The 14607-nt window shown below is 34.7% G+C and overlaps 1 protein-coding gene across 1 annotated transcript; it reads right to left on the minus strand.

The window, feature by feature from the left end:
* Positions 1–1650: 1650 nt before the first annotated feature.
* LOC133182137 (E3 ubiquitin-protein ligase RNF8-like) lies at positions 1651–14398 on the minus strand. The gene is made up of 8 exons (XM_061316865.1): positions 14228–14398; positions 13699–13812; positions 11954–12562; positions 10538–10750; positions 10239–10418; positions 3225–3429; positions 2625–3020; positions 1651–1927 (listed from the first exon to the last, which is right to left on the minus strand). The coding sequence occupies exons 1-8, from the start codon at positions 14315–14317 to the stop codon at positions 1887–1889; spliced, it is 1848 nt and encodes a 615-aa protein (XP_061172849.1). The 5' UTR covers positions 14318–14398; the 3' UTR covers positions 1651–1886.
* Between the last annotated feature and the right edge of the window lie 209 nt (positions 14399–14607).

The following is a 14607-nucleotide window of genomic DNA, read 5'->3' on the forward strand; positions in this document are numbered from 1 at the left end:
TCTACTATGGCAAATATTAAAACCTGCATGAAGAAAAATGCAGAAGCTAGATTTGGATGTCATCATAAGTGTCTTAAGACGTCACAATTGAATGCTTTCCTCGTTCATTTGTATCTCAAGGCTTAGAAAAAGTACAATGTAATCCAAACCCAATGTAAATGTTTCCCATCAATTTGCGTCACAATCAAAAGATACCTCTATCCTTTTCCTAGTGAAGGCAGTCAAAATTAGAGGAACCCAATTTAAAATTATCGATAATTTGTTGATGATGTTTGTGGTTTATTGGAGAATAATTGCCGCAGCATCTCTTTGATCTTTGCAATAACCATAGTAGAATTAACAATATGCTTTTGTGACTTTGACATTTGAACCTCTCACATCATAATCAACTGGCCGAATTGGGGTCATGTTTTTGTTATAGATAATAGAGAAGACACTATTTTCAGTCAATTTCCTAGTCAGATTGATGAATCTCCTTAGTGTTTCAAGACGGTTCCATGTTTCCTAGGAGGAGGTCCAAGGTCATTTTTTCATTACTTTTACATAGAAATTAAATTACCCCAAATTTTTTTTAAAAAGTCTGGTCCCCCTTCCCAGATCTGCCCTTTTATTACCAGTATATACCTCTGAAAGAATTACTGTTTTTTTTATGAATGTTACATAAACATGTAGATAAATTAAAAAATAATCAACAGAATTTCAATCAAGTTTAATAAGTACCAATGACTAGGACTGTCATTGATGATTGGCATTTATCATATAAAATCTGACAATCAAATAGAAATATGATCCCCAAACCCTGAAAACTAATATGAATACTGATTTATGATTTATTAATACATGTTCAATCCAATCATATATCCTCCAAAAGATATTTCAGTCTGTCTTTACAGCAGTTGTCACAATCAGAACATCACTCAGCTTTTTCCATGAAGTCAAGAGTTTTTCTCGACACCGCAGAAAAAGCCGAGTGATCACTCCGCCTTTCCCTTCCAGTTTCATGTTTTTCTTGACATGAGGTTAATGGAAAAGGCTGAGTGATGTTCAAATTGCAATACTGTCAGTATACAACAATTCTTTTGATATATCAATCCTGATGAATTTCTTAGTACAGTCAAACCTAGTTATATCAAATGGGACCAAGAAAAAACTTCCGAGATATCTGAGGATTCAAGATATCAAAAGTAAAATACTTAAAGAATAAGGGGTTAGGACTTCCAAATCACTTCAACATATCCATGGCAATCGAGATATCAGTGTTTAAGATACTGAAGTTCAAGTGTATTTAAATTTCAGTTTGTGTGATTAATGTATTGCAAACAGTTTCAAACAAAAGTTTCATGAGCTCATAAACATATGATATAAATGCTCATTATCAAAACCTCTCAAAATTCAAAAGACCCATGCGACACATGCGAAATCAACTATTCAGAGTATTTTTTGTAAAGTAGGTCAAAAGTCAAGGTCATGTGACTTGAACACTGGTATTTTTATTATACAATTAATTACCCCTTATGAGGTCAACATGGTGAAATAAGGACCCTCGACCTGGCCCACTCGCTGACCTGACCTGACCTCGGCCGCGTGATCCCTAAGTGTTGTTCTGCTCTGCAGGCAACACAAAAAGTGACTGATTATTAACAAATCACCTGAAAATATCTAACTTTAATGCATTGGTTTTCATTCACAGTATCAATATTATACTGAAGGATTTTAAATTGATATATGGATACTAAAATCCATCAATGACAGCCCAACCATAACTACTGTAAAATCTCAAATTGACAAAGTAAAACACTTTAAAAGTTAATATTCCATGCTATAATAATGGAAAAACTTAAATGTAAAAGAACACATGGGTGGCTGTTCGTCTGAGGGATTTCCATCTACCGAAATGGACACCCATTGGCCCAGTGTCCCCTGTGACCTGAAAGAGAATACAAAGATTTGAAAAGTAATTCAAGTTCACTTTTCCTGTCCTTTAAAATTATCCCCCTTTGAATTTTATTCTATGCTAAATATTTTATGTCCCTGCATGTACATATTTGTGCACATGCATATCTGCAGGATAAATCTCTATAGACAATCATGATTTTACTGGTATAAAACCTGATTTTCTTTTCCTTCATAGTAAACTTAATATTTATCCATTTACTTACTGGAAATTGGCAAAAACAGAGTCATCATATGGTATCACAAATATTTTCATGTATTTGTATGAGAAATTGCCTAATTCTTTTCTGAAGTGATAGATAATTTATTTAAGGAATAACTGTCTAATTTTTTGGTTTCATGATGTGACCAATCGATTGGCTTGCGTGATAATTTGCATAAATGCCGAAGGCGTTTATGCATAAAATTATCACGCAAGCCAATCGATTGATCATCGTCATGAAACCAAAAAATCTGACAGTTATTCCTTATATTTACATGCTCTTGATTCTGCAAATTCACGTGCTACAAGCCCCGCTTCTGTCTCTATTTGTCCCGCCCCGCATGTGATTTTTTTTTTCACCACGCCTATCAATGAACCAGTAGATTTATGTAGAAATAAAGTATTTTTACTATTTGAAATTTTATCTCGGACAAAGACATTGGAAATGTAAATATTCATGTATACAAACCACAAACATAACAATGGCCATATCCTCCATAATAAACCCCTTCCTCTCCCTCTATTGAATCACTGTCGGAGGGGTCACTGTAGAAATGGGCATTACTGTCACTACTACTGACACTCTCACTGTCACTTAATTCCTCCGCTTCAACCTCCTCCCCAACCACTTCCTCTTCCACTAAACCAACCTCCACGTGTCCTCCATCTGTCTCATCATCACTCTCAATTATGATTGGTCGATGTCCTGCTCTGTTTTCAACGGTGTTCTGGGCTTGACGTTGGCCCCTCCCACCTCTACCCTGACCCCTTCTCCTTCCCCGCCCACCTCTGGCTCCCCTGTTATTTGTTCTATTATTGGTTCTTGCTGGCTCTTGCTTTTGCCTTTCAGTATTTTCCTGCTCCTCTACAAATATTCTATATATCATATAAATGTGTTTTCATTTGATGGATCCAATACAGGTAAAAAATCTTACATGTTATTCCAACCTTTATTATGGGATATTTCAGCTCATTCTATGCATTTTTGATAGAGGGTTAATTTTTATCTGACTTGTGCAGTACATGTAAATGCCCTTTAAGACAAAACTGCAGTAAAAGCAAGCATTACCTTTTCTGGAAGTGACAAGCTGTTTCCTTCTTGTTTTTAGCTCTTCACTGAGATGCTCTACCATGGTGTCAATATAGTTATCCAGAGCAATGGACTTCATTTGTGAGGTGACTGGTGTTCTGCAGATTGGACATTCTCTTTTCACTTTCATCCACTCGGCAATACACAGAGCACAGAAAGAGTGTGAACAATTCAAGGATGTTGCCTATAAAACAAAAATTATTAAAATTATAGTAAATTCAAATGATTTAGTGGTTAATGAAATGGAGATAAGCCACGGGTTTTGTGTCTGTTCTATTTCCATAAACCTGTGGCTGCCTTCTGCAAACTAAGAGCTTTCTCTCGTTCTCGTGAATGAATCACTGAAAATTTAATTATACTCTTGACCAATAAAATCACTGTGTAGCAATTTCTGGTAGGTTTAAATGGCGTCACCCATTATGAAATCGTTCTCTATGCGTGGCTGATTTATTGATAAAAATATGATGGATGCTGAAGAAAAGGGGAGAGTAAAATATATATTCTTATATACTTACACAGCTTAACATTAAAAAGACAGTGGTTTTATGCAGATTTGTGTAAGCTGAATAGCATTACTCGTTTTGACAAGGAAATTTGAACCAAAGTTGAAGTGCGCTTGTGGTTATTTCTACATCCAAATATAGGATAGATTAATCATTTTCATTGGACAAAGGGTAATAATTATGAGAGCAAGAGAAATTATTTAATATGCAATAGGCAGCCATAGGTTTGTAGAAATACAATGGACACAAAACCCATGACTTGTGACGATGCATTTTTTGTAGATGCTTCCATATATATATGACTAATCATGGCACTGCTTTTCTTGAGAAGAAGATTTTTCCTATATGTATTCCTATGAAAAACTTTGATATCCTAATGTGTTTTGAACAAAATTGAATCTATACTAGGTAATGAAGCTTTCTACGTATGAAACAGATGTGTCAGACTCTGTATTATCTTTTATTTCAAGCACTCTGGAATATATCGTGACGACATAGTGGTTTTTGAGAACATTTCTGAAAGATGCCATTAAATTTAACTTTTTCTTAATTATCTCCCCTAGAAAGAGAGTGTCGTCCTTCATTTGAACAAACTTGTATCAGCTTTACCCAAGGATGCTTTGTGGTAAATTTGGTTGAAATTGGTCCAGTGATTCTGGAAAAGTTGAAAAAGTGAAGAGTTTACAGGTGACAAACAACAGACAGATGTACACCAGACACTTTTTATTCAGAAAAGCTCACTTGAGCATTTCACTCAGATGAGCTAACAAATCTTGTTAATGATGTTTGCTATGTATTAGACTCCCTTCTCTACTCCATCACCATAGCCTTGGATCTAGAAGTTTTATTAAAAAATCTTAAAAGTGAAGTTCAAGGTCATAGGGAAGTTTAAGATCAGAAAAATTATGACATTGTTCAACTGCTCAGACATTGTACCAATGTAAGAAGTTTTATAAAATATCATGAATAGCTACCGGTACTTTGAGACTGAGACAAACAAGATTTGTTTGTGAAAACTTATGCCCCCACATGGCAGCTTATGGCAAAGGTTAAAGTTTCTTAAATGCAAGTCAAACTCCAGGTCAAGAAATCAACAATATTGGTACCCAAAGAAAGGTCTTGTCTCTAGGAATATACCTGTGAAATATGAAAGCCCTAGTACAAACCGTTGAAAAGTTATAGCGAAGGTTAAAGTTTTCTTAAAGTAAGTAAAACGGCAAGGTCAAATGGTACCCAAGGGATGTTCTTTTCACAAGTGATACACATGATTGTGAAATGTGAAAGCCCTAGAACTGAACGTTCAAATGTTATGGCCAATGTTAAAATTTTTTAAAAGTAGGTCAAACTCCAAGGTCAAGGTCAATGCCAAAATTGTTGGTATCCAAAGGAAGGTCTTGTCACAAGGAATATACATGTGAAGTATGAAAGCCCTAACACCAACTGTTCAAAAGTTATGCCTAAGGTTAAAGTTTTTCAAAAGTAGGTCAAACTTTAAGGTCAAGGTCAAGGGTCAAAGTTCTTGTTATTTAAAGGAAGGTTTTGTCACAAGGAATGCATGTGTGAAGTATGAAAGCCCTAATACTAAATGTTCAAAAGTTATTGCCCAAGGTTAAAGTTTTTCAAAAGTAGGTCAAACTTCAAGGTCAAGGTCAAAGTATCAGAGTTGTTGATATTTAAAGAAAGGTCTTGTCACAAGGAATGCATGTGTGAAGTATGAAAGCCCTAACACCAACTGTTCAAAAGTTATGGCCAAGGTTAAAGTTTTTCAAAAGTAGATTAAACTCCAAGGTCAAAGTCAAAGGGTCAAAGTTGATGGTATCTAAAGGAAGGTCTTCTCACAAGGAATGCATATGTGAAGTATGAAAACCCTAGCACTAAATGTTCAAAAGTTAGGTTAATTGTTTTCAAAATTCAAGTAAGTCAGACTCCAAGGTAAAGGTCGAAAGGTCAAAGCTGTTGGTATGCAAAGAAAGGTCTTGTCACAAGGAGTATACATGCAAAGTATAAAAGACCTAGCTCAATTTGTTCAAAAGTTATAGCCAAGGTTAAAGTTTTTTCAACAGTAGGTCAAACTCCATGGTCAAGGTCAAAGGGTCAAAGATGTTGGTATATAAAAGAAGGCCTTCTAACAAGAAATACACTTGTGAAGTTTGAAAGCCCAAGCTGCAAGTTATGCCAAGATTAAAGTCTCATAAAATTTTGCAAAAGTGAGTCATACTTTAAGGTCAAATATGATGGTACCAAAAGAAAGGTCTTGTCACAAGGAATACACATGTGAAATATGAAAGCCATAGCTCCAACCAATCAAAGTTATGGGCAAGGTTAAAGTTTTTGCAGACAAACACACAGACAGACGGACAGACAGGGAAAAAAACTATATGCCCCGAATCTTCGATTATGGGGGCATAATAAAAATGCAGAATAGGGAATAGGAGGTAAGGTCATAGGGAAGGTCAGAAAACAAGAGGCCCATGGGCCACATTGCTCACCTGAGCACCTTGGCTAGGAAAGAGTACAAATAGGTTTAGTATTGAAAAGATTACATGGGAAGGGGAGGAGGGGGGGCTTGAGCAGAAGATTTTTAAAGATTTTTGTAAAAGATTTTTTACTATTTATTCCTTTGAAAAAATCCTTCCTACCCCCAGGGGTCATGATTTGAACAAACTTAAATCTACACTACCTGGGGATGCTTCCATATCAATGACTAAACATGGCTTTGCTATTCTTGAGAAGAAGATTTTTTCCTATATTTCCTATCGGCTATGTAAAATTTTGATCCCCCGTTGTGGCCCCATCCTACCCCGGGGGTCATGATTTTAACAAATCTAATTCTACACTACATGAGGATGCTTTCATATCAATATGTCTAAACATGGTTTTGCTGTTTTTGAGAAAAAGACTTTTAAAGATTTTTTCCTATATATTCCTATGTAAAACTTTGATTCCCCTTTGTGGCCTTACCTACCCCTGGGGGTCATCATTTGAAAAAACTTGAATCTACACTACCTGAGAATGCTTCTATATCAATATGACTAAAATAAGGCTTTGCTGTTTTTCAAGAAAAAGATTTTAAAATATTTTTTCCTATATATTCCTAAGTAAAACTGATCTCCCATTGTGGCCCCACCCTACCCCTGGGGTCATCATTTGAACAAATCTGAATCTACACTACTTGAGGATGCTTCCATATCAATATGAATAATCTTGGCTTTGCTGTTCTTGAGAAGAAGAATTTAAAAGATTTTTTTTCTTACAAATAGCTATGTAAAACTTTGATCCCCCATTGTGGCCCCAACCTACCCCCAGGGGTCATGATTTGAATAAATTTGAATAAAACTGAATCTACACTATGTAAAAAAAGTTTCCTATAAGTTTCAATTATTTTGGCACTGTGGTTCTTGAGAAGAAGATTTTTAAAACATGCTACCAAATTTCCACTATTTCTGAATTATCTCCCCTTAAATGAGGGCATGGCCCTTCATTTGAACAAACTTGAATTCCCTTCACCCAAGGATGCTTTGTGGCAAGTTTGGTTGAAATTGACTCAGAGGTTCTGGAGAAGAAGTCGAAAATGTGAAAAGGTAACAGACGGACGGATGGACAGACAGAGGGAGAGATGGACTACAGACAAAATGTGATCAGAAAAGCTCACTTGAGCTTTCAGCTCAAGTGAGCTAGTAATGATGCAGTTGAATAGCTCATACCAATATATATCAGTTTATGAATTTTGATGGAAAATATCTTGAACAGTGTCTTTGAACCTTAGCTATTGGCAGATTCAGATTGTTTGCAGATTGTGATGGATGGACAGATAGAAGGAGGAAGGACAGAAGATGGAACACTATATGCCCAGCCATATTCATAGTGGGGATAAAAAATAATGTGTTTTTCCTCCTTATATAGTTTCCTAAACAAAACTTTGGATTCCTTCTGTACCTCCATCCTGACTCTAGTCGCCATGATTTAAATACCGGTACTCTTGAATTTTCAGTGAATAATAATTTTCTACTGAAATTTGGTCAATTCTGAGTCTGTAATAATTCATAATCAAGAGGCCCATGGGCCACAACACTCACCTGAGTAACTTTGTCCCTGCTGCTTTTTAACCAGATTTTCCCCCTTGTACAGTGAAATTTGTCTAATCCAGATGTTGTGTAAACCGAAATCTTGTCTAATACGGAGTAAATTTTATGTCCCTTGCAGTAAATTCAATTGATTTAAATGTTGTCTAATCTGTAATGTTGCCTAATCCGGCTAATTTCTTTGGAACCGGACATGTCCGGAATAGACAAGTTTTACTGTAATACTTATCGTGGCCCCACTCTATCCCCGGGGGCAATGATTTGAACAATTCAGAATCTACACTACCTCATAAAACTTCCACATAAGTTTCAGCTTTTCTGGTCCAGTGGTTCTTGAAAAGAAGATTTTTAAAGATTTTTCCTATATATTTCAATGTAAAACTTTGATTCCATATTGTGCCCCCACCCTACCCCTGGGGGTCATGATTTGAACAATTTAGAATCTAAACCACCTCAGAAAGCTTCCACATAAGTTTCAGCTTTTCTGGTCCAGTGGTTCTTGAAAAGAAGATTTTTGAAAATTTTTCGTATATATTTCAATGTAAAATTTTGATTCCATATTGTGCCCCCACCCTACCCCCAGGGCCATGATTTGAACAATTAGGAATCTACTCCACCTCAGAAAACTTCCACATAAGTTTCAGCTTTTCTGGCCCAGTGGTTCTTGAGAAGGTTTTTTAATGACCTCACTCTATTTTTGTCTTTTCTTGATTATCTTCATTTGTAAAGGGGTTTGGCCCTTCATTTTAACAATTTTAACTCCCCTTCACCTAAGGATGCTTTGTACCAACTTGGTTAAAATTGGCCTGGTGGTTCTTGAGAAGACAATGAAAATGTGAAAAGTTTACAGACAGATGGACAACGAGTGATCAGAAAAGCTCACTTGAGCTTTCAGCTAGGGTGAGCTAAATAGGTAAATAAACAATCCCATCATTTTTACTTTTGCTAAATTATCTCCTCATAAATAAGGACATGCTCCTTTACACAATATACAATTTCCCATGATCCATACATGCTTTATGGCATACCGTATAACGGGTATTTTCTGCGGTTGTCCAATTTTTGCGGAATTTTGCGGATAGGACAAATCCGCAAAAATTACAATCGCAAAATATTTTTCAGTATTTCTTCAGATATATATTTTATACATGCAAGTATGATAAGTTGTGCGTATGTCACAGGATTCTCATTAACGCAAGAATCTGCGTACTGGATGCAGCAAAATTATTTGGGACGCAAGGTTCTTAAAAACGATGCGTCCGCAGACTCATGAGTGGACACGTCCTCGTTAGCGAGAATATTCGGGTGTCATCGAAATTCGAAGATTTTAGATGTAAGAATTTGTCAAAAACATATTGAATCAAAACGTTCCTGTAAAGTCAATTTAATAATTTTATACAAAAACATCTTTTCTTGTACCTATTTCTTTATTTTATACGGATAAGCATGTAGGCCTACATGTAAATGACTAAAAGAGATTTCACAATTATTCGTCCAAACTCCGATAGCTGCAAACAACACATATTAGCTTTTCTTTCTTTCTTTAACACTTTTTTTCAATCTTGTGTTTTATCTTGAAACCATAATTACTCCTTGTATACACAATGTGGCTTGATTGCCTCGTGAATTTCACTCAATGCAGACGACTGACAGGATTAGTTACGCCTCATTGCACATGGCACCTGTGATTGTATACGGTCAACTTTAGATTACTTGATTATGCAACTGTTTGTTTGAGCTTAAAATATAAACACCAGGTTAATTTTGATGGCAATTACCTGTAAGTGTATTTTTAGAATATGGCTTGGATGCATTAATTATTTATATATTTAAATATTTTAATAGATCGCATAAAACGTTTGTTACAATGTAGAATAAAGATTTTCGTTGTTGCTTGGGTGGACTGATACTGTAATAATTCATTTCAGTTGGGACTCGACATAATTTTACAAAGACTAACTAAAAGATAGTAGTTTAATTAAGCTTAATAGCTTAATACAAGTTCTCATGCACCTTTGATCAATATGTCTCAATGAATTTATAAAACGTAAACATGGCAGCTATCTGATAATTCTTAGAGTTTGGTGATTATACCCAGTATATATTTTTTTGCGGTATAATGCACCCGCAGAAATTGAAAACGCAGAAATTAATTTACTATCTTTTAGGGGTTAAATCGCAAAAATTTCCAACCGCAGAAAATACCCGTTATACGGTATTTCATTGAAATTGACTCAGTGGTTCTAAAGAGAAAGTCCAAAGTTTATGCATGACAGACTCACATCTTAATTTCAGAGGTCCTCATAAAAAGTGCATTTCAAATTCACTGCCACAAATATATCCGATGAATGATCTCTAATGTATTAAATTTGATGAGTATCTGATACTGTTTAACTGAGGAACAGTACCTGTATATATAATTCATTACAGATGCTGCACTGTAGCTCTGTCTCCATCAGGTCAGAAAAATTGGTTAGTATGTCTTGTCGAGCTTGAAGTATGGCATCTGACTGCTGGTTATTCTCTTGTTTTGTGGCCTGTAGCTGGGCTTCCAACATTTTTTGTTCCGTTTCCTTCTGTGTAATTACCTAAGAAAATAAGACAGAACATAAGCAGTCCAAATTCTGATATAGCCTATGATAGGAAACTTATAAATCAAGTTCTCGCTCAGTATATAATACAAATTCTGATGCTGTCTGAAAAGTACCTTCTCAAGTCTCTCCTTTTCTTTATGAAGTTGTTCTTCTAGTTCTCTATTTTTCTCTTCTAGTGCTTTCTCCATGGCTTTTTGTAAATTCTCCTCCACTCTTTGTTTCTCTATAATAAGACCCTCTTTTTGTGTCTGAAGCTGCTCAAGAAGCTCAGCCTCTTTGCTCATCAGCTGGTTTTCTAATTCCTCCTTCATTTTCCTTTCATCCTCCTACAATGACAGAAGCCATTACTGGCATTAGTGGGTTTGAAATTTGTTTCCATGCATGTAAATGCCAATGTACATCTCTTGTTTATCAACAAACAGTATACAATAATATATACTTAAAGGGTAGGACATACTCAGTGTACTACCAGCTTCTGCAAGGGTCTGGAATTTTTTTTTAAGCCACTTGCCCACGGGCAAGTAACGACTGGGAATCCACTTGCCCAGTTTCAAAATTCACACACACACCCCAAAAAATAGAGAGAAAACCATCTAGTTTTACTGATTTATTTATCTGAAAACATATCAGAAAATCGTTTAATTTTACTTATTTATTTATTTCGGAAAATATCATTAATTAACCCAAAACAGAACTTGAAAACTTAAACATTTTTTAAATCTAGAAAAATATAAACAACTCTATTTTGTTATTATTTTTTTTATTGTGAGTTCTTAATGTATACACTACTTTGAAAGCAATTAGTATGTACTTGTTTGTTATTTTGTTAAAATATCTACTGATTTAATTACATATGTACTAAGACAAAACATAGTTTTCATATCATTGTTTCTGTTTTTAAAGCCATTCCGTAATTTTGAGATCTTTCCGGATTGGTTCTGATATTATACAAGCAACTGGACTTCAAGCTCCAGACAGCTCAGCATAACGTTACGCTACAACTCCATATCATTATTCGAAAGTAGTCCCCGAGAATTGACACTGTATGGAGTATTACTGGACTTCCAATGATGAGTCTTGGAGATTAAATAAACGAAATGTAGCAGACTTGTGCAGATTCTAAAACAGTGTAGTTGGATGTTTATTGTTATTGATTTATTTTAATAAAGTAAATAAACTCAAAAGGTTTTGATGGCTCAGCCTGAAATTTATTACTTTCCCGTTTGGGTAAGACATTTCACTTGCCCCTGGCAACGGGAAAGTGTAATTCTAGACCCATTTTGAAAATTAAAAGTTCTCTTTAATGAGAGTCCAATGAGCAGCAAAAAGGTTACTTCCTTGTGCTTAGACAACAAGACTCAATGACAGCAAACCAAGACCAATTTAGCCTCCAGGCTAAATATACAATTAGCCATACTAACATGAAGAATGAATTGTTTCTTTTGTATTTAAAAAAAATTCTAAAGATGACTATATGTTTTCTAGATTTACAATTGTGGAGATATAAATGGTAAATGCTATACATGTACCTCCCGTTTCTGTAGTTCAGCTGCTAACTCCTGTTCTTTTTCCTTTAATTTTTCTCTCATTTCATTGGTCTGGTGTTCCATCTCATCCTCCTTCTCCTTTAGCCTCTCTTTCATCTGTAGTGTTTGGTTTTCTCGTTCCTGTTTCTCTGCCTCTAGCTGCCTCTTCATCTCTTCATGCTTTTCTTCCTTTTCTTTCAGCATTTTTTGCATCTCTGCAAGTTTGGTTTCAAATTCTTTTAACTTTGAATCTGCTTCTTGCTTTTGCTTCGTTAGCTTCTCCTTATAATCATCAAATGGTAGCTGCTTTTTCTGAATATTTTGCTTAGAGCATGAAGGTTTGTCATCCAATTCATTTTCAACAGAGTTCAGCTTTACTCGTTTTAGTGGATTGTGGTCTTTATTAATCTGATTGTTGTTAGAGCAGTCTGGTTCATCAGAACTCTTTGGTCTTACTCGTTTAACTCTAATCTTGTAGTGAAACTTGAAGATAAATTCGGCAGCCTTCTCACCATCCTTTGGGACTCCAAACTGAACTTTGTCATCCTCTTGTAAAGTATAGGGCTTGTGTGGTTCTAGTTGCTTTCCATTTATGAATACTCCATTAAGACTCTACAATAACAGATGAAGTTTTAAAGAATTATGATTTTAAGAGATTTATTAGCAAATTGCAATTTATGCATATCAGCTCATAAATTGATGATTGAAGTTGGTAGATATTCTAGCATTCCTAGAACATGTAGAAATGATAATCTGTAAAAATGAAATTCTGTATAAATGCAATTCTGGTGAAATATGAGATGAGATCTATTTTTTGACTGCATGTGATAATTTTGTTAATGACAGAAAACCTTTTATTTTTTAATTTAGAAGAAAGTATACGCAATTTTTCTACACTTAATAAACAAAAAAAATGATATTTATACATGTATTATGTTCTGATAATACATTTATTTGAAATGCCCCTGGAAAATATATTTTGAACAACATTTTCAACTAAGCCCAGTATATGTATATTGCACTATGAAATATTTTATGTTTTATTTAACTATATGAGGGATTTTCAAAACATTCATGGACTGGCACCATAAAATTAAATTCAAGTCAAAGCCAAAGTCAAGTGATGATCTTTATCTTTTGTAACAATCCATTTTAATACTATTTTGTGTTTTGTAATCATTTACAATTTTGTGTTTTGAGATTACCTATTCATGAAATTTTAAAGTCATGTAAACAAGATGGGTTTCAGTCAGTATTCAACACTATGGTTTTTCATTAGGAAAAGTGAATTGAGGCAAGAGAAGTGTATTGAGAAGCAACGATGTTGTTGAATTCATTCAACTCAATGACAACAGCCCCGAGAGACCATATAATAATGTCTTTTGTATTTAATGATAAATTGGCAAATTATCAACATAATTAACACGCAAAAATTTTCAACTTAGCATTGATTTTATCACCTCTGTCCACAAACTTTTTGATAGCCCCTGGTATATTCCTCTGTCATAATCAACATTGTGCCTCTCTCTATATGTATTTCACACTCATGCTGCCCCATGAGGGTCCTTAATTGGTAATAAAAGATACTAATACATATATTTCTATATTTGTGTCACTGTCTAGATTATGTACGTTCCACCTTAAGCCTTGTATAAGAAATGGAGCTATGTTACATGTAGGAGCACATATGGGCATATTAATGTGAATTTAGTGAGACACTCTGTTACACAGTCAAATTACGACCTTGCCTTGTTATCTTTGATGCTCCAAGTATCTCCTTCTTTTTTAAACACAGCATGGCATCTTGAGATCATCGGGGACAAGAAGCAAACTGTGGCATCCTGTGATCTTCCTACTGTTATCTTTAAAAAAAATGTTAAATATGTAAACAAAAGATCTGAAGGTATAGACAAACAGCTAACTTATTTCAGACTTCAGAGATTTAATGATGTTTTTTTCCCAAAAGACAAAACAGTTAATCACAGCGAGGTTCGTCGAGACTAAAAAATTTGTACTGACGCCTGACGTCTTAGTACAAAATTTTTAGTCTCAACGAATCTCGCTGAGGTTACAAAACAGTAAAATCCCTCAAAAGGAATATAATCTACTCAAAACACAGTATAAATTTTGCTATTAATATCAAAATACGCATTAGTAATGTGTATTTATATCTTTCTAAGATAAGGGATTTTTTTCTTCGAGGAAATTCGAAACACGTTATCTCTGGTATTATTAAATGAAAACAGTTTGCTGCAGCAGAAATGCTACTTCTAATACCTCATCTTTTCCACAAAAATCAATCAGCTTATACTTTTTAACATTATCACCAACTCGTATGAGTCCAATTGTGAAGCCCTCTTGCGTCATTTGACGTTTTCTTGAAGAAAAAATGAAATCTAATATCCCCGCTCTTGGTGTTATGAAAAAAACGTCACCATTTTTTGTGCATTTGGGTAATGCTAGCTTAAACTATATCGAATTCGTACCAGACTTCACCTTTTATAGGGGATAGATTTCCCCCAAAATGTTAATTGACTTAATTTTATTTGTACATATATTTAATTTTAATATTTTAATTAAGTTTTATATATGAGGAAAACGCAAGAAAACGTTTAATTTTTTCGTGAGAATTTGTTTTATGATCAAGTTAGCCATTT

This window comes from Saccostrea echinata, unplaced genomic scaffold (assembly GCF_033153115.1).
Source record: "Saccostrea echinata isolate AGI-Se365-2 ecotype Australia unplaced genomic scaffold, CSIRO_AGI_Sech_v1 ptg000009l, whole genome shotgun sequence".
NCBI classification, from domain to species: Eukaryota; Metazoa; Mollusca; class Bivalvia; order Ostreida; family Ostreidae; genus Saccostrea; species Saccostrea echinata.

Excerpts from the sequence above, each read along its gene's own strand:
- LOC133182137 (XM_061316865.1), bottom strand. The coding sequence starts at position 14,317 with ATGACGCAAGAGGGCTTCACAATTGGACTCATACGAGTTGGTGATAAT. Across the intron at positions 12,563-13,698 it reads GGAGCATCAAAGATAACAAG|AGTCTTAATGGAGTATTCAT; the intron begins GCAAGGTCGTAA and ends CTGTTATTGTAG. Across the intron at positions 10,419-10,537 it reads AAAAGGAGAGACTTGAGAAG|GTAATTACACAGAAGGAAAC; the intron begins GTACTTTTCAGA and ends TTATTTTCTTAG.